Source organism: Pagrus major, chromosome 7 (assembly GCF_040436345.1).
Source record: "Pagrus major chromosome 7, Pma_NU_1.0".
Lineage (NCBI taxonomy): Eukaryota > Metazoa > Chordata > Actinopteri > Spariformes > Sparidae > Pagrus > Pagrus major.
The window spans coordinates 4,637,087-4,660,273 of NC_133221.1; the positions used below are offsets into that span (position 1 = coordinate 4,637,087).

Consider the following 23,187-nt stretch of genomic DNA (forward strand, 5'->3'; position numbering starts at 1 on the left):
CATATTAGCAATATCAGATAAATGACGTCATCAACTTTCAAGTCATAGTTACGACCATGAAACCGATAAATACTAATAAGGAGCCAAACAAATGTTGTATATAACAATTTATTTCAACAGTAGCAATCTAGGATATTTGGTCCCCTGGTTTAAAAACAGTACAACAGTTTCAGATCCAGTTCTCATATAAAACAAAGGAACAAAAGTGTGTTGTTTTTTTTTTTTTAAGTCGAACATGTACAGACAGAGCGGCAGCTGAAGAGAAAAATGACATAGAAATAGTCCAAACCCATTATTTTGAAAGACAGATCAAAGTGCTGGGCGCGTCTTCTTTGAGCTTTCCAATAAATGTGACTCCATTAAAAAGAGGTCGTTTAGTTGACCAGAGCTACGTCGGCTGTGATAATCCCACATTTTGATAAAATAAGACCATGTCATTTATACTCGTAACAGCAGTTTCAATCCAGATTCGATGAAAATAGAAAAATTACAAAAGTCCTGCACACAAAAATAAAACTAATTCCTCTTTGTGTCACAGCTTTTTGCACATTTCTGTTCTAAAAATATTCGTTACACGGGGCGTAATTTTAAATATCGTACATTTAAAAACAAATTTGTGTCAGAGCGACACGTTCTCCAACAGTCTTGGAGTCGAACTTTCTGGTAGGAACGGCTTTAAAGGTTTCAAAGTGTTGAGAGAGGCACGAATAAGAGTTCAGTAGAGTTCACACTAGAAACTGCAGCAGAAAACGTCTAAAAAAAGAAGGAATGGCGAGAAGTCTTCTAAAGTGTCCATGGCGGTCATCGTGTTGGCCAAGAGCAGGTGGATCAGTTTATACGTCCTCTTCCTCCTCCTCGTCCTCGTAGTATCGGTTTCGTTTGATCATTTCCTCCACAGACAGCGCCTCCTCCTCCTCCTCCTGCTGCTGCTGCTGCTGCGGCTGCTCCTCCTCCTTGTCATCCACCTCCTCGCTGTCCCAGAAGCCGACATCCTGAGACGACCGGCTGGCCTCCACCTCTCCGTCAGGAGACGAGATGTCTGTTGGTGACTCCTGATGTTTCAGAGACGGCATCTCCTCCTCCAACACGCCTCCATCCTCCTCCTCCATCTTCTCCTCTTCCTCCTCAGGCTCCTCAGGAGTGTTGTCTTCCTCTTTGAGATGATGCTCCGGCATGTTCTCGTGCTCCTCCTCTCCTGAGCTGGTGTGAACGTCCACACAGCTGTCTTCAGTGGGTGTCTGGCTGTCTGACGACTGGCCGTCATGCTGCAGCTCCATGCTGGAAGGTTCAGGACTGAGCTGGCCGTCGTCTACAGGAGGAGGTGGACTCTGGCTTCTGGCCTCAGCAGCAGGAGCTGCTTGTCCTGCCAGTGTGAAGGGCATGCTGCGCTCCTTCAGGGAGGAGGTGCGGCGCAGGCAGGGCGTCTCTCTGGCAGCTTCGGGGGTGGAGGAGTCCTCCTCTGGGGGCCACTTGGGTCGGAGGGGCTTGCTGGCGGAGCCTCCGTCTGTGGTTGTCGTGGCTCCGCCGCGGCTCGGCGTGTCCTCCTGCTCTGATCGTGGCGGCCAGGAGATCTTCAGCCTGCGGGTCTCAGTGGGTCGGTCGGACTTCTCTGATGATCCCTGTCCCAGAGCCTCCATAGTGGCGGTCAGCACGTTGACTTTAGCCAGCGGGGAGTCCTCCACACTGGGGCTGTCCAGGTCTAAGGCCGGTGGCGGGGTTGGGCTCTGGATCTTTGGCTTGGGCTGAGCGTTGGACTGAGGAGGAGAGGTCTCTCCGCCCTCTTTGCTCTCCCACAGCTCTTTGTGGGGCCGGTGGCCGAAGCCCTCGTCGTAGTTGCCCTTGGCCTTGAAGAGCTGGCAGAAGTGCGGCTTGCAGTAGACGTTGTTGTGCAGGGAGGCGTAGTTCGCCAAACTGGAGAGGGAATAAAAGACGTCATTAGAAATGTTGTGACAAGGTGAGAAAGTCTTTTTACTCTCATGCCATCAGACTGTTAAATGCTCAGCTATGTGTACAAATTTTTATTTTTTTTAAATGTGGGGGGAAATATCTTTGTCTATGTGCAGAAGAGGCTTAAAAAGGGCAGCAAATCCTCAGTAAACATCCTCTCCAGTTTACGTCCTCTGCTCTGTCAGAAGTCATCACGTTTGCGTCGTCCTCACCTCAGTTTGGTGTTGCAGTGCGAGCAGCGGAAGCAGGAGCTGTGGTAGACGTGCTGGTTGGCCACCAGCCTCTCCAGAGGATACACCGTCTTCAGACACGACACACAGGTCTCCCTCACAGGCAGGCGGAAGCTCTGCACGCACACACACACACAAAATAAACTCGTTAAATCTGGACACAACATACATATAAATGTGTGTAAACTCTCTGTGAAGGTGCTTCTGTGATGACTCACTTTGGAAGTCTTGAGCTGAGACGAGGAGGACGCGGGAGTGCCGGTAGCCGAGCCTGTGGGATCACAAAAAGACCAATGTAAGAAACGGTAGTGACGTGATCTGAACACTAGATGGAGCCGTTTACATGTTTAATACAATGAACTGAGAGATGATCAGGGATCCAAAGTCCAGCAGTGGATTTAGTTTGTAGAGTTCTGTTATTTCTGAATAACTCGTACAAAATGGATTTAAAATAATCTACTTCAGGTGTTTTTCCATCACCTACACCAAAATAAAACACTCTAACGATGGGCCAATTGCTAAGTTCTCATTAGAGGAGAAAATTCATATCATCTAGCGAGTAAGAAGAGGAGGAAAGTAAATTACCGTTGCTCTCGGGGGTAAAAACTCTCCTGCTGTTTGGTTCAGACTCTGGACTCTGTAACAAGAGAAGAGAAGAGAGGATGTGAAGAAAACAACAACAACAATCATCAGCGTGAAATAAAGTCATTTATAATCATTTTAAATCACTTAAGTGACCAGAAACTCGAGCATGACGAAGCAGTTTGTTAAACTCACCATGTCCAGAGTGCACGGAGGAACGTTCTCCTTCTGCTTCCCACAGAAACCGTCCATCTGATCATTCTGAGACAGACGAAGACAGGAAGTTACCAACAAAATATAAAACACTGAACCCACAGAGCTCCTCTAAGACATCACAAACACTCATTTGACTGTCTAAGCTGCCTGTGGCCTGTTTATTTGTCCACTGTGATGAGATGCATCTTGGCCGCCTCCGGTCCAGAGTTAGTTTGGATGATTGGATTTGACTACAGGTCGGGCACAGTGAAAGCATTTCGTGCCAGGAAGATAAGTCGTGTATATAATGTTTAAGTAACCTCAGGTACTGTGGTGCTGTTAGGTGTGTGGGTGAAGGAGGATATCGGGAGTCAAAGCAGTGAAGACGCACACATTTAAAAACAGAAATTAACTGCACATCCACAGTTTGTAACGCAGGCCTTGGCTCAGTTTGTTTCAAGGTTCCTGCCTGTTAAAAGTCATCGATTAGTTTAGTCTGTAATTAAATTAATTGTCAGCCATTTTGATGAACCGGTTGAGTATGTTTAAGAAAAAGGAGCCAAAAAATCTGATTCCAGCTCTTCAAATGTGAATATTTTCTGGTTTCTCTACTTCTCTATGACAATGAACTGAATATCTTTGGTCTCCAAGATGACGTCCTCAAAGGTTTTGTTTTATTCACAACCCAAACGATTAAATCAAGACAAAAACAGACTCTAGCTTAGGACAGTTTTTCGTCGCCTGCTCGTGGGAGACCGTCGGGTCTCTGTACATAAATTAATAAAGGAGAAGTCTAGAAAAGTTTCTCGTGATAACTTAAAATACTCAAAACTAAGCTGACTCGACTTGCCTCGTTTTCTCTCTGCGGTCGACTCTACTAAACACAAAAATGTGAAGTTTGCGAGGCCAAGCTGATATTAATAAACTTGTATCTTGTCTTACAGGAACAGCTGTCCTGCCGTGGGACAGGTTCTGATTTAAAGTTTAAAGGTCTGAGATCAGCAGGACAAAAGTAGATTGACTTGAGCCTAAAACATCTTTAACATCAATCTCCAACCACACAAGCAGACCTAGATGACAAATCACAGGTCTTGGGGGTTTCCATGTGGCGTCTCAGTATTTGTTTCTTTTGACTGAGCCACAGAAGACTTTATAAAACTGTTTTTACAGGCTGAGCATTGCTAAACAAGAGCAGTGAAGACGTGGCAGGTAGAGCGACCTCTTAATGTATTAGAAGGCAGCAGTGGAAAGTAGCATTTCCTCAAGTACTGTACTTAAGCACAATTTTGAGGCGGCCAACTTGTACTTAACTTGAGTGTTTCCATTTTCTGCCACGCCACAACAATTCAAAAAAGGTAAATATTGAACTTTTTACTTGACTTTACTTTATATTCTGCTGGGTGGCTTCTGAATTTAACCCTTGGGATCAGTGAAGTAATTAAAATTAGCTGCACCTTTTACCAGTAAAGGGTCAAGGGTGACTGACAGGAGTACTCACATTGACTGAAGTGGGAGAGACTTCCTGTTTGGAGATGGCAGCTTGGTAGAGGGCCATCCTGTCCCGGAGAGGAGTGGACTCTGCAAGACTTCCATCTGGTGCAACACATAAATTGAGAATGTCACAATCAAACCAAGCAGCTCAGCTAAGATTTGTTTTTTCATACTGGTCAGAGAATCATTTTCTCCAGCTTGCAAAACAGCAACTCCGACACGAACTCAGTTTTTACAGCATCTCCATTATTAACAGTCCATTAATCGTTGGGAAAGTTTGGTGACAAATGTTCCTGATGAGGATTTTTTTTTTTTTTTTTTCCACCCATCCCCAGTTCAGCCCGAGTGCAGAATGTGCTGGTTAGTCATGCGGGCCGTGGACGGGAACGGGAGGTCAGGAGTCGTGTGCAGTGTGGAGGGGAAACAGAGGTTTGTCTCTTCCTGTCTGCTGATCACAGTGCTTCTTCAGCCGTCTGTGTCGTCACTTCTTGAGTTTTTGCACTTCTGGGAAGGATGTTATCCATCCAGAGGAAGGCTGGACGACGCTGCGTGTTTGTGACCGATAGAAAAGCACCAGAGAGAGAACAATGTGCTGACGAACTGAGTCAATTAAAGGCTTTGTAAGTGTGAAACTATTACAGCAGTGGACGCTTACATTTCAGTTTTGTTTTTAAAAATCCAGGTGTGAATGTGATCAGGACGTTCCTGCCAAAGAAGAGCTTCCTCTCAGTGAAACCTCCCTGAATAAACAACATGGTAAAGAACGAGGAACTTTCAGTTTTTGTTGATTCTTGCGGCCCCTTTTGACAAAAGCGGTACGACACCAGCGGCTGCTGTTGTAAAGATCTTTGCTAGCTCGTGTTGGCGGCCTTGTAGTCAAAGGGGTCAGTCTTGGTGATGAAGCCACAGAGTTGTCTGTTCACTCCGATGAACCAAGTGTACACTAACTGCTGGTGGCCAGAGGTCAGATTTTTGGCCATAGATCAAAATTTGACATACAAATGTCCAAAAGGATAAAATGAGGATGATATTTGATATCCAGAAAGTCACGTTCTGGTGGTTATTCAACGCCACAGCTCTGGAACAGCAACCTGACTCGTTAGTTAAAATGTTTTCTTACACCTAGTTTTAGGTTTTAGTTGAGTTTTAGTTAACCTTGATGAACAGCAGACAGACACAGTTAGAGATTAGTGCATGTAATGGAGTATTTAGTAACTGAAGAGCCAAATATTTTTAAAACGGGGCTAAAAGAGTGAATATTTGGCACAAACACGACTCCAGATAAGTGTTAGCAGACCGTTGCCTATTGACACGTTCACCCTTTCACCTAGACGGCTAAAAAGGCTGCTAAATGCTCCACTTTGTTCACCAGCTGGATGCTAACTGTGTCTGTCTGCTGCTGGGTGCTGAGCAGGGAGTGTACGGTTGTATTTGTGGCTGATGTGGCCCACTCCCTTTCTCTGTCCCCTCATGTCCTTTCATCTCTCTGATAATGTAGTACAACTGCCAAGAAACACTTGGAGAATAAAACTACGTACCTCCTAGTAGCTGGTCCATGTTGGCTGTATTCCCGCTGTTTCCTCGACTTGTTGGCTCTCTGGAAACCTGCAGAAAACAAACAAAACACAGAAAGTCAGATGTGTAGAAAATGGGGCAATAAAAGACAAAAAACAAACGGCTTTAACGTGTCCTGCATGACCTGTGAAATCACTTTACAGCACAAATACACAAACAGAGCCATCTGATGCTCACATGTTTTAGACCAGTGAAGCAAATGATCTGGAAGCAACGCCGTCGATCAGGCAGATCAAAGCGTGGAGGAGAATCAGGGACGTAAAGAGTAGTGTGTGTGTGTGTGTGTGTGTGTGTGTGTGTGTGTGTGTGTGTGTGTGTGTGTGTGTGTGTGTGTGTGTGTGTGTGTGTGTGTGTGTGTGTGTGTGTGTGTGTGTGTGTCCATCCAAACCACTTTAATCCCCTTATGAGCTCAGAAAGTCGGAGTCTCAGACGTCTCCGTCTGTCCACAGCAACTCAGCCAAAACAAACTGAACTGATCATTTCTCTGTTGTGGGTTTTACGCTCGGACCGTCCAGTCATACATACATTATGTGATCATTCAGCCGGGATCTCGTCTGCAGAAACTCCGCCTCAGGATTTGATACGTCTTAGGTGTGTTTCAAATCAGTCACTAAATGAACTGAAGCTCTGAGAAGCCACTGACATTTAAGTTTAATGTAAAAGGAAGCTGTATTATTAAATATTAATAAAAATGAGTACGTCTAATTGATCTGGTGAAGTCACGTCTGCCAACAAGCCTCAACTCTGCAGTCAAACCCCTCCCACTGCCAGTCATGCCAACACGAAGGCACACATCGTTCTCCTCGGCTCACTTAAAGTACAGATTACACAATCAGACCGCGACTATGACGCTCCTACTCATTTAGCCTTCACACTGTAAGAACCTCAGATGACTCCCTGCATCTTAGATCTGTTCACAGTTACATTTACTTCTTTATAAAAAGTTGTACAGATTCAGCACCAGGTGGTTTCTGGCTCATACACCTGTGCCGACAGGAGGCTCAGGTGTGTTTGCAGGCTTCAGCAGGTAAAGTTGAGTTTCACAAGAGAAGACAAAGCAGATGTCGAGGTGAATGCAGAAAAATATCACCTGAGGTTCAGACAAGTTAATACTCATCAGGTATCGCTGAAAGAAAGCATGAATCATGCTTCAGCTCTACATGTTTGGCTTCGCCTCGAGAAGTCAGGTTGTGTTTTTAAACTACACTCAGTACTCTGAACTAATTTTATACTTTTTAATTTTAAAGTGGTATTAACTTATGTACTTTTCTTACTGTTAACAAATCCCCCCCTAAAAACAAGATATCCTCCGTCGCTGTGCCATTGCGCTCCGAACAAATACAATTAGCCACACTGTTGCACTGGGTGACATGTTCCTTCATGTCTATTAGCATTGATATAGTTTTTTTTTTTTACTTAATGCACATCCTGCCGCTGGAGAAACTCACTGGAGACCCAATTATGTATTGGTTTCCATCCTTCAATCTACACCAGCACTTCTGTGGTTGACGTACATGATATCTGCATCTAATTTTAAAGCTATACTTCGTGTAATGTGTGAGACTCAAAACCACAGAGGAATTAAAAATTAGACTGAACCAATAAATCAAAATCTGCAAAAAACTGACCACAACAAGCCGTAAACCCAACACTTAACATATCTCCTTTAAAGTTTATATGGTAAACATCATTCACAGCAAACAGCTGCTTGTTTACACATCAACAGACATGGAGCAACATTATCATTTTCCTGAAGTTGTGTTTGTGTCAAGTCTCTTTTACTTCTGCTTTTTGGCCTCCAACAAACAATGGCACAATGAGAAGCTAACTTTTAATGCAACATGGTGTTGAGCAGATAACGTGCGGTGGGTTTCAGAGACGTGGATGAACAGAAATGTATTGAGAGTGAACCAAAACAATGAAGTCGTGGCTGTAAAACCAAAACACTGAGCTAAACGTGCTTCCGAGTCGTGATCTTATTCTCTGTGGATTCATCTACGAACGACACTACGAGTGCACACCTCCACCAGGGCCCATCAGTCCTCTTTTGCACTCACTCATAGATACCGGCCACATAAATACGGCGGATTTATTCGAGATCCATGCATTATTCTCTGAGAAATTAATGAAAAACTCCCCGTCTCACAATGTTGGAGAAAGTGAGAAAAGATTCCTGGATCAGTCCCTTTAGTATCTGGATCCACACCAGAAGTTAATGGGGTCTAATCAGAGCCGAGACTCATCCTGCATCCAAGTTTCCTGGAAATCTGTTTAGTAGTTTTTGTCCTGCTGACAAACCGACTGATGGTTGAAAACATCCTCAGCTGAGGTAATGAAAATATTGTTTATAGCAGCTTTAGGCTCTTTGATTCTTAAATCTTAGACCTCTGAATTTAAACTTAACCCTTTTTTATCTGGTGAGGATGATGATGAGCCGGACCATCGGATGATGTCATCTCTGAGGGTGAGTAAGGAGCGAGTTATTCCTAAATAATACATGAATTATACGACAACACACACACTGACTGAGTGTTAATCTGTCTTCCTGCACACAGTTATGATTCAGAGTGTGAGTGAGCTTTTGTCTGGTATTAGAGGAACAGAGGAAAACCCCAACAAAGGAGACCGTCACCATCATCATAATTACGGATCTATTCCCGAGGGTGGATTATCTTCCAGAAACCGGAGGTGCAGCTCTGAAGGAGAGGGGGGTGTCTGAGACTGGTCTGCATGTGTGTGTGTGTGTCTGTACATGAGGAGGGGCTGTAAACATGTAGGGGTCAGCAGGATGTAAACAAGCAGTCGGGCCATACGAGGTCAGGCTGGGTCTCAGGAGGCTGGATCAGTGGGCTAGACAAAGAATCTGTCGCTAATCCTGATACTATTAAAGCGCTCATTCAGACTGACAGACTGACTTGCAGTTCCCCTCATTGACTCCACCCCGTCCCTGAACCCATCACACACACACACACACACACACACACACACACAAAGAATATCCCTGCTCTTACATTAAGCCATACCAAAACAAAAGACAGAGGATGAAGGTACCTACAGGATGAATTAAAAGCCTTTAAATGGAGGTAATATACCCAACCCAAGCCACACGATAACACAGTTGAAAGTGAGCGGACACAGATGAAAGGAGCCACTGATAAAAGTTAGCCCATGAAGTGGCCTTTGAGAAGCCGTTTTTCATTACCGGGCACTTTGCAGCCGTGTCGTTTTAAAAAGACCTCTTTCAGCTGCGCTAACAGACAAGTCAACAAAAACAGACGGGGAAAAGTAAAAGTAGACGGTCCGTCTTGGAGCGATTGAGCCGAAAACCTGTTCAGAGGCGAAACAAAGAAAGACCATAGCTACCTTCTCCTGCAGGCGAACGGAGGAAGAAAAAAAAAAAAAAAAAAAGGCCACGAGGGACAAAGAGTCAGCGGAGAGACGAGACGAGGTGAAGCCTTCGGAGGGAGTTTGATCGTCTGACTGAATCCGAGGAAGAGGAGGCGCAGACTGAGCAGAGCAGCCCAATCTGGCTTATGACAGGGGAGATGTGGGGTAGGGCCTCTGGTGATGGTTTAGGGGAGGAGGAGGAGGGGACACAGGGAGCAGGTGCTCCCAAAAGAGGGGGGGTGCGACCGGATGAAGGTGGGGATAATGATAGGAGTGGAGGCAAAGTGTGCCACGGTGTGTGTGCCACCCCCTTTACCCATCTGTGTGTGTGTGTGCAGTTTTAATATCGTCGTTTTTTTTTTTTTTTTTGGGGTTGTTGTTTTTTTACTGTCACGGTCCCCCGGTCTTAGAATAAAGCAGCCGGCGTGCAGGGTGGAGTCATTAGGGAGAGGAGGGTGGCGGAGGAGCAGCTGGTGCAGGGGGTGACAGTGGGAGTAAAAGAGGGAGGGAAGGGGGGGGGATAGGTGGGGCTGAGCTGAGCTGAGCTGAGCTGGGCTGGGCTGTGCTGGGCGGTGTAAGTGTGTGTGGGAGGGAGGGGTTGGTCTGCTCGGCAAGAAGGGTGAGGGTCAATTAATTTCAGAGCGCCTCATGCTCATGATTCAGCAGCACCGGGGAGGGGAGGGAACGCAGAGGGGGGTATTTAGATCTGGGGCTGAAGGGAGTCGACAGCCAATGTTAGCAGCTCTGTGAGGCTGAGCTCTGTACTATCTGCTGGTTTCACACAGCCGCACACTGAGAGACAGAAACAGTCTGAACAGCATTGTGACACAAAAGGGACTTGACCTCTTTTTGCAATCAACAAATCCTCCAGAAAGTGACAAGTATTTTAACTCCATGTTCTTAGGAGTGAATTTTCTCCCTTTGCATATTTTATTTGTTACTCATCTATTTTTGAGGCCAAAGTTGTCTGAATCTGAATCTATAATGTTGATTAAAAGGGGGGGGGGGGGTCATCCCTCATGATCTCGCCTATAAATAAAAGGTTGATTTAATGATTGAAATCAAAGAAGAGGACGGATAAAAAGTCCGATCTGATGATGCCACTAAATAAAAATTTAGGGGACCAAGTTATTACAATTCATCCTGACGGGGGTGTGAAAGCCTGACAAATTTCATCTTAATCCATCCCAAGAGAACATGATTGTTTGTAGATACTCAATACTTGAGTTCACATATTTCAGTCTAGACCAACGCTGACACACTGCCGTGCCTTTTTACAGTTTTACAACAAGAAAAAAAAAAAAAAAAGGGGGCGAGTGGAGGTCGAGGTCTTTGATGATGTGTAGAAGAAGGACGGAGGGTTGAGAGAGAAAACAGAAGAGGTGGACGGAGGGCTGGGGAGCAGAGAAGTGGACGACGGGGAAGATTGATGAGGTGGGGAGGGGAGGAGGAGAGCTTTGATGGCCTTGGGTGGGGGGGGGAGACGGCCTGAAGAGGAGCAGAGTGCAGATCAGCTGTCTGCAGTCATGAGCCGACCAGCCTGCACCATTACATCATCTGCCCTGCGAAGGGGAGCTCAACAAAAGGGGAAGCAGAAGGCCCGGCCTCAGCCATACAGTGGACGCCATTGTGAGGGCCTCTCGACTTTGTGTCTACAGAACTGTAAAGATCTTGTATGACTGCTCCAGGATTTCCCCAAAACAATTCCTCCTTTGGTAAGACAACTATGCACCATTGAAGAAAAGACTCTCCAAATCCCTCCGGCTCCCTGTAGCGCTCCTGATCTCACTGTTAAAAAGCCCACATAGGCGGTCAGTGTTGAGTTTAAGAGGGGAAACAAAGTCTTTGTTAGAACAGCACATTTTTTTTAATGTTTTTCAGACTACAGGTCTCTTTTTTTTGCCAAGAACCACTCCTTTTGTTGGTACTGGATCCCATGAAATCTCAACAAAACGATCTAAAGGGTTGAAGGATTAGTCTGGTGGGATTCTTTATTTTTCTTATTCTCAACAAATCCCACGAAAAGAAAGACAGGGTTATCTTTCCGTCGTCTTCCTCTGACCATAATAATACGACCGCAATTTTTGGAGTCCCTCTCATATCTGCCGTCCTGCTGCTGTAACAGCTTGCTAGCCGTCCACATGTGTATTAATCCACGTCTGAAAATAGTTCCCAACAAATGCAAAATTTTCTCCTGTTTGAGAAAAGTTTGTGAAAGAAATATTTTAGGGAATTTGTTATATCTTAGATTAGATTACGCAGCAGGACAGTCAGCAGCTGGTTGGCTTTGCATAAAGACTGTCAAGGACATAACTGACTGTAAAACCTCAATTTATCACTTTTACACTTGATTTTTATTACAGATTAAACAAACAAGATATGTTAAGTGATTTATAACCTTTGGAGAAAGCCAGGGTAGCTCTTTCCCCCTGTTACCAGGTCTTCTGATAAGCTAAGCTAACCGGCTGCTGCGTGTAGTTTTATATTTTTATTAAACATGTGAGTGGTATCAATTTTCTCATCAAACTCTCGGCAAGAAAGGGCAAATTATTCCTTTAAAAGCTGCAGTGTTTGTTGTTTTTTACAGTCAAACAACAGAGTAGGCAAGTCAGGCAGCATTAAAAGACAGAAAACTCATTTTTGGTTTTGGTCTTTTCATGAGATGTGCTGACAGTAAGTAAAATAAAGAACAACATCCTCCTTATGCTTTAAAAATGCTCAATGCATGAGTGGCGATGGGTACTGTTCGAGCCTGTTCGCCTGGAGGACTTGTTCTTGCTGATAAGTCAAAAGATTTACAGGAATGGACGAGCACAGATTCTTAGGAGTGGCTTTATGCCTTCGGGAATTGGCTCCGAGTCACAGGAGTGTTACTGGAGATGCAGTCTGCTCACTGAACCTCTCTAATGAGGCTTTCTCGGATCTGCTGTTGACAGCATGCAGTCAGGGAGACTCTCACAGAAACAGAAAACAAAATTCAAAAAAGAGACTCAGGTGTGTTTGTTTTTACATTTCTTTTGCCTTAATCACTCCCACCATTTAAGTCACTCACTCCTCACATAATGTGTTATTCAATTTCTGCTGATAGATCGCCCTAAATCCTACACAGTGGACCTTTAAACTACCCCCAGCTCTCTCTTTTTGTGTGAAGATGTAAAAATGACATCTGTAACTTCTTTAAAAGTTGTGTATTCTTAATTTGATTTATCAAAACCTCTTGAACTCAATAACTTCAACCTGACATAACTGATTTTTTGGCGCTTGGGAGCAGCTGAAACAGCCTTAAAATGTCACTATTTTCTGATTTCTTTCCTCCTCACTGGCAGCTAACTTAATATCTTTGGGTTGTGGACAGAACAAGACATTTGAGGACATCATTTGGGCTTTGAGAAACACTGATCAGCATTTTATAGACTAAACTACTATCAATTATCAACAGATTAATTGACAATGAAAATATTCATTAGTTGCAGCTCTAGACATGACGAACATGGCAAACACATCCAGCAGTTACGGAGCAACATTGTCATAAATTTTGAGTCTCGTTTCCATCCAAAAATCTGTCTTCTTTGTACATTTTTGTCTCGACCAACAATATTGGTGTTGTGCAGGTAGCATACAGCGAGTTTTCAGAGCCTTTCGGCAAAAAACAGCAGCTTGCTACAGACGAAAACCACACAAAAGTGAACCGAAAGTATTATGTTGTAGTAAAACCAAATCAATGAGCTGATAGATGCAAAAATGAGGGCAACTGTGGAGTTAAGGGGGGATTTTTTGTTTGTTTATCACTACAAGTAAGACCTACTGTGCTCATGTGATCCATTGTTACATGAAACTCTTGACTATAGCAGCTTAAATGACCGTGTTTCCACTTTTTTCTGATCAATTATTTACAGTCCAGTGAAAACAACAAACCACACAGCATCTGAAATAAATTGATCAGAAGGATGACTCAGTCCAATTTTAAAAACACTGAATGCTGAAACAGCCGTTTCCTTATTAAAGCGTCATAATGGCCCGTAATGTTCTCTTCCTGTCATAAATGGGCCGCTCTGTGTCGAGGAAACAGCGCGGCAGTTGTTAACATGTCACACCTCGAGTATGAGCACTTTACATTTTACACGCTTTGAGAAAATGCATGACTGGATGTTAAAGACCTCGACTTTTATGCTCCACAGAAAACAATTAGCTGCCCGGGGGCGGATGGAGCTCCAGTCAACGATGCTTGTCCAGGAGGATGTGCGAGTCAGCTGAGTGTGTGTGTGTGTGCGCTCGCATGTGTGTGTCGGGGTGAAGGATGGTGAAGTGAGGCGGCACCATGTGACTTGCAGCATGACAGCACTGGAGGGCTTTGACCTCTTTGAGAACAAGGGGACTTTAAACTCAAACTAATCGTGATCCTTTTCCGTCAGAAAAAAGTCTGAAACATTCTCTAGTTTCATTTCAAAAAACAGCCAACGTACGCCTCATTACCTTCTGACATTCGAGAAGTCTGAACACCTGATCAGATCCTGTTTACTCATGACGGTAAGATATGGGAACAAAGTCTAAAACCTGCTGGTCATCGTCAGTGAAAAGAAATAAGACTTGCCTTGTCGGTCTCTCCTCTCTCAAACATCATCTTGAGGCTGTTGAGAGGAACACTGGGCTTCTCGGACTCAGGTACTTCAGCTGCTGCTGCCTCCCGGCACTCTGAATCTCTGCTGGGCGTCGCCTCCATGTCAGTCAGATCCTCAGGTTGTTGGTCGGAGTTGGTCTCACTGGTCTCAGAGCGAACCTGCGTCTCCAGCTCGGTATCCTCCTCTTGGGAGAACGTGGTGGTTTTCAGAGAGTCGGACTGGTTCTCGATCTGTGATGTTGGTGCAGGTTTGGAGGATGAGGCCTGAGGTTGGGCTCTGTGGCTAAACAGCTGCTCTTGTTGTTGTTGTTCCCAGCGTTTCTTTAAAACACTCAGATTCCCGCTTCGCACTGAGGAGGGTAGAGGTTCTGCAACCTGCGAGGAAAAAAAAACACTCAACCATTTTGAAACCCAGAATACATTTTAATCTGGAGTCCCAGGCTCGGTTAGAAGATACGTCCTGCACTATTCTGTCTTTAACCTTCTGAAAACATAAACCAACAACGTGTTAGTCCGTCTCTCAATACTATTTGACATCACTAGTCTGCGATACTCCCAAAGAGTTTCTTTTTAAATTTTTGGTTGATCGACTAATTAATTAATTGGCAAACCATTCAGCTCTACACACGTCGTGTTGCGACTCCACAAGACAAAAGCCTCTGACTGATTTTGTTCGTCATTTTTTCCCCCAACAAAGACAAAAAAATAAAAATTTCATGGGAGACCTAAAAATTCAGAAACCACACTCAGTTTACTCACTCAGCTTGATTTATCTGCAATTACAGTTTGGCCCAAGTCCAGATGTAGGAGTAGAACTAACAGTCATTTTCATTGTGAATAAATCTGTGGATTATTGTCTTGATTAATCTATTGTTTGTCTATAAAATGTCAGTAAACTGTGGAAAATGGCCATCACGATATCCTGGAGAAACAAAATGATCTTCAAATAAACTATCACACAAGAAAAAGCATCAAATTATGACATTTGAGAAGTTAGAAACCATGAAAACTTTGACATTTTTGTTAAATTATTAAAATAAATTATTGAACAACCATCATATTATCCCTGAAACTCAAGTTTAAAGCTTCAACCTGCTTATTTGGTCTCAACTTCCACATATTATCGTAAAATAGTCGCTGATCAATTAAAATTCCTGTCGCTCGACTCATCACTTAGTAGACTTAACAGCTCTATTGTGATGTTCACCATGAAAACCACACAGTCCATCATGCAGATGTACAGTATGTGAGAAAGACACGTTAAGAAAGACTTTGGGTGCACTTAAAAACAGAACAGTGAAAGAAAGTAGAGAAGATAAACTGCCAAAGCCACACAAACAGTCACACACCAACAATTTAAACAGGATGACTCACTGTTTCTAAAAGGCTTTGGCAGAGCAGACGCACACTGAAGGATGCTAGCTGCTCTCTGAAGCTCTCTTTAAAGGTTTGTTCAATGTTGGGACACACACACAACCTGATCCTCCAACACATACATTAAAACTACATGTGAGTAATCATGCAAGCAAGAAGAAGAAGGAAAGAAAAAAAAAAAAAGACAGTAAAGCGAGGAAACAGAAACAACTGCACAAAAAAAAGACAAAGAGCTGCTCAGCATGCACGTCTAAACCTGGATCTGCTGGATACAGAACAGAAAGCCACACAGCTGGAAAGACTCCAGAAAAAAAAAGACACCAAAGTAGAAAGTTTAAAAACCTGAGCGAGAGGCTGAAGAAGACCCGGCTGTCCAGTCCAGTTGGCGTTTTGTGTGACTAAGTGTGTGTGTGTGTGTGTCTGCTGGCCGGTTTGGAAATGCTACAAGCTGTCCCAGATGTGAGAGTCTTGAGAAGTGATCAGAGCAGCATGAAGTAACTAGCCCACCCCCTACACCACACAGAGGGAAGGAAGCAAGGAGGGAGTGAAGGGGTGAGGGGCGGGGAGGGAGAGAAAATCAGAAACAGAGACAGTCAGTGAGGGAAAAAAAAAGGGAAAATAAGTCCAGGAAATGAGGAAAAAAGGTAAAAAAAAGGGAGCGAGTGCTGGAAACCTAAACAAAAAAACTTTTCACAAAGACTAAACCTGGATAAATAATACTCCTCTGATAAGCCTTCTGGACTGTTATCTCTGCCCGTGTTTGTTTTAGGGATTGGATTCACCAGTGAGCCACTTAACTTTCTTTCTATGTTTCCATTAATGATGCCAGAATTTATTCATGATGGACAACAGAGAAAAACTTCCCAAAAAAAACTAAAAAGAGCATTTTATGCTCCCAAAATACATTTTCCTCATAATGTGCCGCACTTAAAAATAAAATAACTGGAAAGTAACCAGCGACACACTGACATGCTAGCAGCTCTGTGAAGAATGAACCAAACAGCACTACAGACAAAGTAAAGCTGAGGCTGATCGGACTGTCATTGACTGTAGTTTTACGAGTTTTAAATCAAAAATATCAGACTGCTCGGCACAATTACATTAATTAGAAATCATCAGGAGTGTAACGTCTTCTTGGCAATCTATCGAATAGTTTAAATATTTTACTCAAAACCACAAATGTCAACCTCATGGTGGCACAAAAACAAACAAAACAAAAAATAAAAATCAGATGATCACCAAAGTCAGAAGAATTCATCCTCTTAGGATTGTTAATGTCTGAACAAACTTTTTAAGCCAATATATCCAAAAAGTTATTGACGTGGCTACCCTCAGAGCCAAAATCAAAAAGGGAAAGAACATCATATTTTCATATAAGAAAATACAAAAGGTGCATTAAAAATAGCTTTAAAGAAACCAACGGTACAAAAGCAGCAATCTTCAACATCATACAACTAAAAAAAGGATCCAAGGAATGTAAACTGAAAGCACCAAAACGCTCTAATCTCCTCCTGATTTCCTTTAATACATTAAATTCAAACAAAAAACTAAGGAGAAGAAAACATGTCTGTTTAAAAGAAGAGCAGCACACCTACCTGAGCCTGTAAAGAAGCTGTCTGACCCGGCACCTCCCTGCTGAGCTCCATCCCCACTGAGACACTGTCTTCTAGACACTAACAAGCCCTCCCACACGGATCAGGTGGGACGGAGGCGTCTTGTTACCACTGCAGCATGGCAGCACATGCAAATGTGGCTCGCCTACTTTACCTGCTAGAGTGTGTGTGGAGACGCTGTTGAACAGCAGATGTCTCACCTTGAGATTAATGTCTCTAAATAAAGCTGTGTTTTAGTCTTAAACTGTAGCATGTGAATCAACAGGTAGGAAAAACTGGCAACAATATTTATTTACATTTTCTCGCATAAAACTAACAGGGGAGGGAGTGAGTGAGTGAGTATGTCAGCCCTGTCTGAGCATGCCCACACAGTCCAGAGACGAAAACATCTTATCAGGGAAAACACTGCGTTAAAATACCAGCGGGGGTGGACCGTGGAAATATGTGAATTACTCAACAGTTCAGGAAGTAGCACCTCAGTCAGCTTCAACACAAGGCTGTTACAAATATACAAAATGAAAATAGAATATTTCATATATTTTTTAATAGAGAGTCCCTGAAAGTTTGTTTAATTGCACAAGAAAATAAAAAAAAATGGTGGCTCTTTAACTTTACAGCTAAGAAAGGGCCATTGTGTTCAATGAGTACTTTAATTTGTATATCTTAAGAACATTTTACTGTACTTTCAATTGAGTACATGTTCTGCATACTTCTTCTGCCCCTGTGAAGCAGTGAATCTGTGACACCAGACATATTTCATACTGAATATGGTACCTACCAGTTTCTTCTTCTCTGCATTGCCTTCCTCTGCTGCCATCTGGTACCTGAGGAAGAGGAAGAGGAGGAAGACAAGTTAGGGAACAGACAGTGAAGGGGAGAGAACATTTATGGTCATACCATCATCACAAACTGTGACAAAGTCAGCAGCAGCTGGTCCACACCCAGGAAATTATTAATGTCCAAAAACATTCAATAATTTCATGTGTTACAGTCAATCTGGATGGAAAATCTTCAGCCCACGTTGGGTCACACACAGGAGACAGGAAGTGGATTCAGTGTTTAATCCACCTCCGCTTCCAAACTACAGACTATCTCGACTCTATTGTCCTCCGAAGTCTCAAGTTTTAGCCTAAGAAAAGATCTTTGTCTCACAGGTGGTTCAGTGAAATCCTGTATCAGCCTGAGAAACAGGATTAAAAAAGCCTTATTTCACAATTTATTTATGTTATACAATTCACACAATTTATTCATATGGTTCTGTTTCATCTCTTCTTTTTCAAATCAATATTGAAAACTTTGAATCTCCATATTTGCTTAAATGTTTGTGTCATAACAAAACAGATTCAGGTTGGCAAAATCGAAATTACCCGTGATAAGAGATTTCTCTGTTGCCAACCTTGTATATTACAATTGTGCCTCACAAAAAAAACAAACAGTGTGTATAAGAGGCTGCAAAATGTACAAAAATAATCTTTTCCATCTGCATGTGTTCCTCTGCACATGGATAAGTTTTAAAGCGCCTCTGAGAAGTGTCTCGTCTGATTTAAGGGTTCTTGGACACGCTCTTAAGTAATTTATCATACAAAGCAGGGCCTTCGTGGTTGTTTAATAAAATGCACTCCCCTGCAAAAATCACCCCAATCATTTTAGGATGAGTATTTCCAAATAGAGCTGTTCAACTTCTCTGGTATCTTTTCACATCTTGCATCATTCATTCTCGGAAAAACTCTTCTTTTTTCAAAAGAAAGGAGCATAGATCACACAAATATACAAATCTGAAAGCCTAGAAACATGTTTTTTTCGTATATCATGTAGAATATGTTCATATGCTGCAAGATTTGCAAAATCTAAATGAATATTATTCTATATAAAAAGGTTGTCATATACATCTGAATGCAAACTGGGCTATTTTTTTTTCCACAGGAAGGAAGAAACATACCGTCAGCTGTAAATTCACTACCCACAGACAGAGCAGTACTAACTCCTAGTGGGCAGATGGAGTAAGTGCAGAGAGGAAACATCCTCCCATGAAACCAACTTCTCAATTCAGAAATGAGTAACTTCATATCTTTAAACAGGTAAGCGGGGGAGGCCCTGGATGGTGGGGGCACTTCTATATATGCATTCACCTCAGTAAAGTCTGTGAACCAGACGTGACACAAGCACAGCTGGAGAAACTGGTCGGGGCAGATGATGTGATAATGACATTTTTAAAAGAAAAAGAGGAAACTGAAACAGCTGAACAGTCAGAAAGTGTTATGAAGAAGATCCGTGACCTAATTTCTGATGAGGAGAGACAGCAGGGCGAGGTGACAGATTTTAAATAAAGGCTTATCTGCTGAGTGGCTGCTGGTAAATTATTCAACTCACAGTGGAAGCGAGCGAAGGTGAGACTTACTTGGAGAAGCGCTCTGCGATGGCGTTGTTTTTACCCCGGGTAGAGACGATGGACATCTCTTTGGCGGTGACCCTCAGTGACTGGGACGCCCACTGCGTGCGGCTGAACGGAGCGACGGAGGCCATCTTTGTTGCACGTCTGAGCGATCAATCTGTCTTGTCGGCTTGTAAGGAACACACGTCGTAACTCTGAGAAAAAGAGAGGACACAAAAAGGAGGAAGATGCTGAGCCAAGTGAAAACAAAACAAAAGGCAAATGAGCACTGGTGGTGAGCTGTTGATCCTACAGACTTCTCTGCAGTTGTGCAGCTTTAAAAGTTTAAAGCAGAAGAGAAGAAACACCCTTCCTGTATATTTAAATTTTTATAGCACCCTCCTCCCTCTGCTAAATAACCATCACACTTACCTCTCTGCTCCACACATGTGCCTGGTTAAACAGAGGCTTTTAAAAAAAATCAGACGTGCCAGTTAGGTCTTTCTGTCAGTGCAAAACCTCACCCACAAATCAATAAATTTAGCCAGACTACACATTTGACTGTGTCACCGCTGCAGCATGCACCAACCACAGTCAGAAAGTCAATATAGCGCGTCACACAGCCATTGACCATCTGTTCTCGGAGTGACAGTGCTCTAACTGAGCCTCCAGGGCGACTACCAGCAGACAAGACAACCGATACGCCTGCATCACACAAAAACACTCTTGTATACACACTTTCACAACACACACAAGCACGTCTCTACCTGCTTGCCTCTTCCGCAACGTCGCAGCCTTGAGGCGGAGGGCGAGCAGACACACGCAGCAGCTCCGTCAGCTTACAACTAATAACTGTCATCTGTGAGTTATACACGCTCCGGATGACTTCAACAATGAGGTCGATGAGCGGGGCGGTGACGGCAAAGCCTCCGGGGTCCCGACTCATCGGCTCGACGTCACTCAGCAGGTGGACTATTGTGGGATGTTGCCTATTTAGGACTCGTTAATTTCTACAACACTGTTTCCTTTGTGTTTAAATATCCCCTGCAACTGGGGACTGTTTAAGTGACACGAGAGACATTTATAACTGATGACGTCATGCAGTACTTTTACATTAAGTAACGGCATTAATGCTCCAACTGAGGGTTATTTTCATTATCAATGAATCTTCTGATTATTTTCAAGGTTTAACCGATTCATCTTTTAGTCTGTAAAACATCAGAAAATAGTGACAAACAGCTGCCAAAATGAAGTAAAAGCCAAAGGTGACATCTTATCAAGAAATTAAACTCTCCATCACAAAACAAACTGAAAATGTATTATTCATTGAAGTCATTTAAAGAGTTAACCAACACTGTGGGATGTTGCCTAATAAAAGGACTGGCTCATTCATTTCTACAACCGCAAGAATTAAGGAACTGTTAAGATAAGTCTCTTTCTAAATGACTGAGGCAGTTTTCATTATCAATATTGATCAGTCTTTTGAGCTGTAAACCATCAGAAAATAGTCAAAGACGACTAAAATCCAAGGAGACATCTTATCAAGAGATTATATTCTCTTATAATTTAAAAAAAAAAAAACATGTGAGAAGCCAAAAATTCTGTCTTCTTTGCTTGAAAAATGATTTAAATGAATGATTCATCTTCAAACACTGTGGGATGTTGCCTATTAAGGACTGGCTCATTCATTTCTAAAACCACAAGAATTTAAGAGCTGCTGCTCTTCATTCAAGAAAAGTAATCATATTACGTGTCAAAGAATGGAAAACAAAATTTCCCAAAGCTCAACGTGAGATCTTTAAATGTCTTGTTTTGTTCGATATTGTGTTAAAAATAGAAGATATTCAGTTACTGAAGATATAAAACAGAAGAAAAAGCAACAAATACTCACATTTGGGAGGCGAGAAGCAACAAATATTTGGCTTAAAACGTCAAACGACAGAGAAATGTCCTTGAACTACATCTCAAACTCACATCACCACTTTGCTCAGTGTCACAATTGTCTCCTGCCTGGTTCAAAAACAAATGAAGGATGATAGCGACTACAATTCAGGTCTCCTCTTGTCACAAGGGTTAGATTACAAACAAAGCAGCATGTAAAACTGATACAGGCCATGCAAAGCTGAGTTTTAAAGTCCTGAGTCTCCAAAAAAATGTCCTGGACTACAGTGTCAGCAGCCTTCCCTGAGGCTAAAAAGAAGACAATGAGGTGCTGCCGGTGTCTGATTTCAACTTTTAAACATGAAAAGGATGCTTGATTTCAAACTTCAAAGAAACACACATTAGAGAAGCTCAGTTTTTAAAGCAGCTTCACCTCCCATTTTTCCACATAAAGTCAAAAAGCAGAACAAAACATTTCAAAACAACCGCCTACCTGTGGTTATCCCAGCTGTTTCACTCCCTGTGTGCTTCAGACGTCCACTACTTGTGTTATTTCTTTCTCTTTTCACTCCTCAGCTGCTGCCACCGGCGCTTTTGAGCAGACAGGGAAGTAGGAGGAGTCCCACCGACTCCCATTTAACTCCTGTCGGCCAATAACGACGCAGAATTCCCCTCCACCTGGCAGGTACGAGCTCTCACCCTCCCCGTCCAATCAGCAGGGTCCAGTGTGAGTGCGGAGCAGCCTGAAGGCATGTGAGACGAGCGGCGTGCGGGCACCGCGTTAAACAACATGGCAGACGAGCAGCCGGAGGAGGTGGGGAGGAAAGAGGGAGGAGGAGACGGGGGAGGGGGGGGGAATCCCACAGTGGATTCCTGGAAGCTGAGTGAACTGCAGACTTCTGACTGCCCACTTTCTCACAAGGTCAGGACTGGAGAGGATGTGACTCACTCACAATCCTGGCTGAAAGAAGAAGAAGGAGGAGGAGGAGGAGGGGGTGGAGGGAGAAAAATTAGATGAAGATGAAAGATAAAAGTTTTGGTTGTAAAAGACACAAAAGGGAAAATAACCATCTAACCTGTGAAGAATGAGGGTAAAGGGAACGGTTTACACTTTTTCAGATCCATATTAAAACAACTGTCCTGACTTACTATCCCTCCACTGCAGCTCGGCACTGAAACATAAAGAGGAAAAGTTTTATTAAAAAGACTTTAACTTTGGAAGAAGGCCCCTTGATTTGACTCATTTCAGACTAATGAAGGCTGTTAGAGATCTTTTTACAGCCTAGTAATAATATAGCACAGTATGAACAGGAGGAATGATTACAGCAAGCAAAACCTGTTTAAATGTACATACAGACACCTGACTTTTGTTTTAAGACATTTATCAACATGTGAACCCATCCTGCATAGGCCAAAGAGACGCAGAGAGAAAGGATGTGCTCAAATAATCTCTTAAATACAATTATTTCCAGTATTTTTATACTTATCTTGCATATTAGTGCATTAAAATATACCAGATGTTGTGAGACAACAAAGTATTAACTTAAAGTTTTCACTCACTTTTATACTACAAGACGTTTCACTTCATATTTTCTCAATAGTAATTAATCATATTGTGTTTGTCTTCATTGGAAGACCTCTGAAACATTATGGTTGTTTTGATAATTTGTTTAAATTGTCCTTTAAGGTTATAAAAATATTCCCAGGTCTGATTCGAGGCTGGTTATTGTCCTGTCTGCCTCCCATTTCTTCAATTTAAACATGTTTTCAGCGATAACACAAATTAGTAGGAGCGAATTTTGCCAATTGAATCTGTTTTCATTTGTATTTTTTTGTATTTCTTTATATTTTTACATATATTTGTTTAATTCACATTATTTTGATGTGGTCACCATTTCACATGTCAGACAATGTTTTGTTTAA

General features: G+C 42.9%; 1 protein-coding gene across 1 annotated transcript; it reads right to left on the bottom strand.

The window, feature by feature from the left end:
* Positions 1 to 92: 92 nt before the first annotated feature.
* On the bottom strand, positions 93 to 22,021 carry lima1a (LIM domain and actin binding 1a). Its single transcript, XM_073469345.1, has 11 exons — positions 21,758 to 22,021; positions 19,411 to 19,598; positions 17,791 to 17,836; positions 13,999 to 14,400; positions 5,984 to 6,050; positions 4,453 to 4,547; positions 2,955 to 3,020; positions 2,763 to 2,814; positions 2,396 to 2,448; positions 2,160 to 2,293; positions 93 to 1,911 (listed from the first exon to the last, which is right to left on the bottom strand). Exons 2-11 carry the CDS (start codon positions 19,533 to 19,535, stop codon positions 834 to 836), a joined length of 2,118 nt encoding a protein of 705 aa, XP_073325446.1. The 5' UTR covers positions 19,536 to 19,598; positions 21,758 to 22,021; the 3' UTR covers positions 93 to 833.
* Positions 22,022 to 23,187: the final 1,166 nt, after the last annotated feature.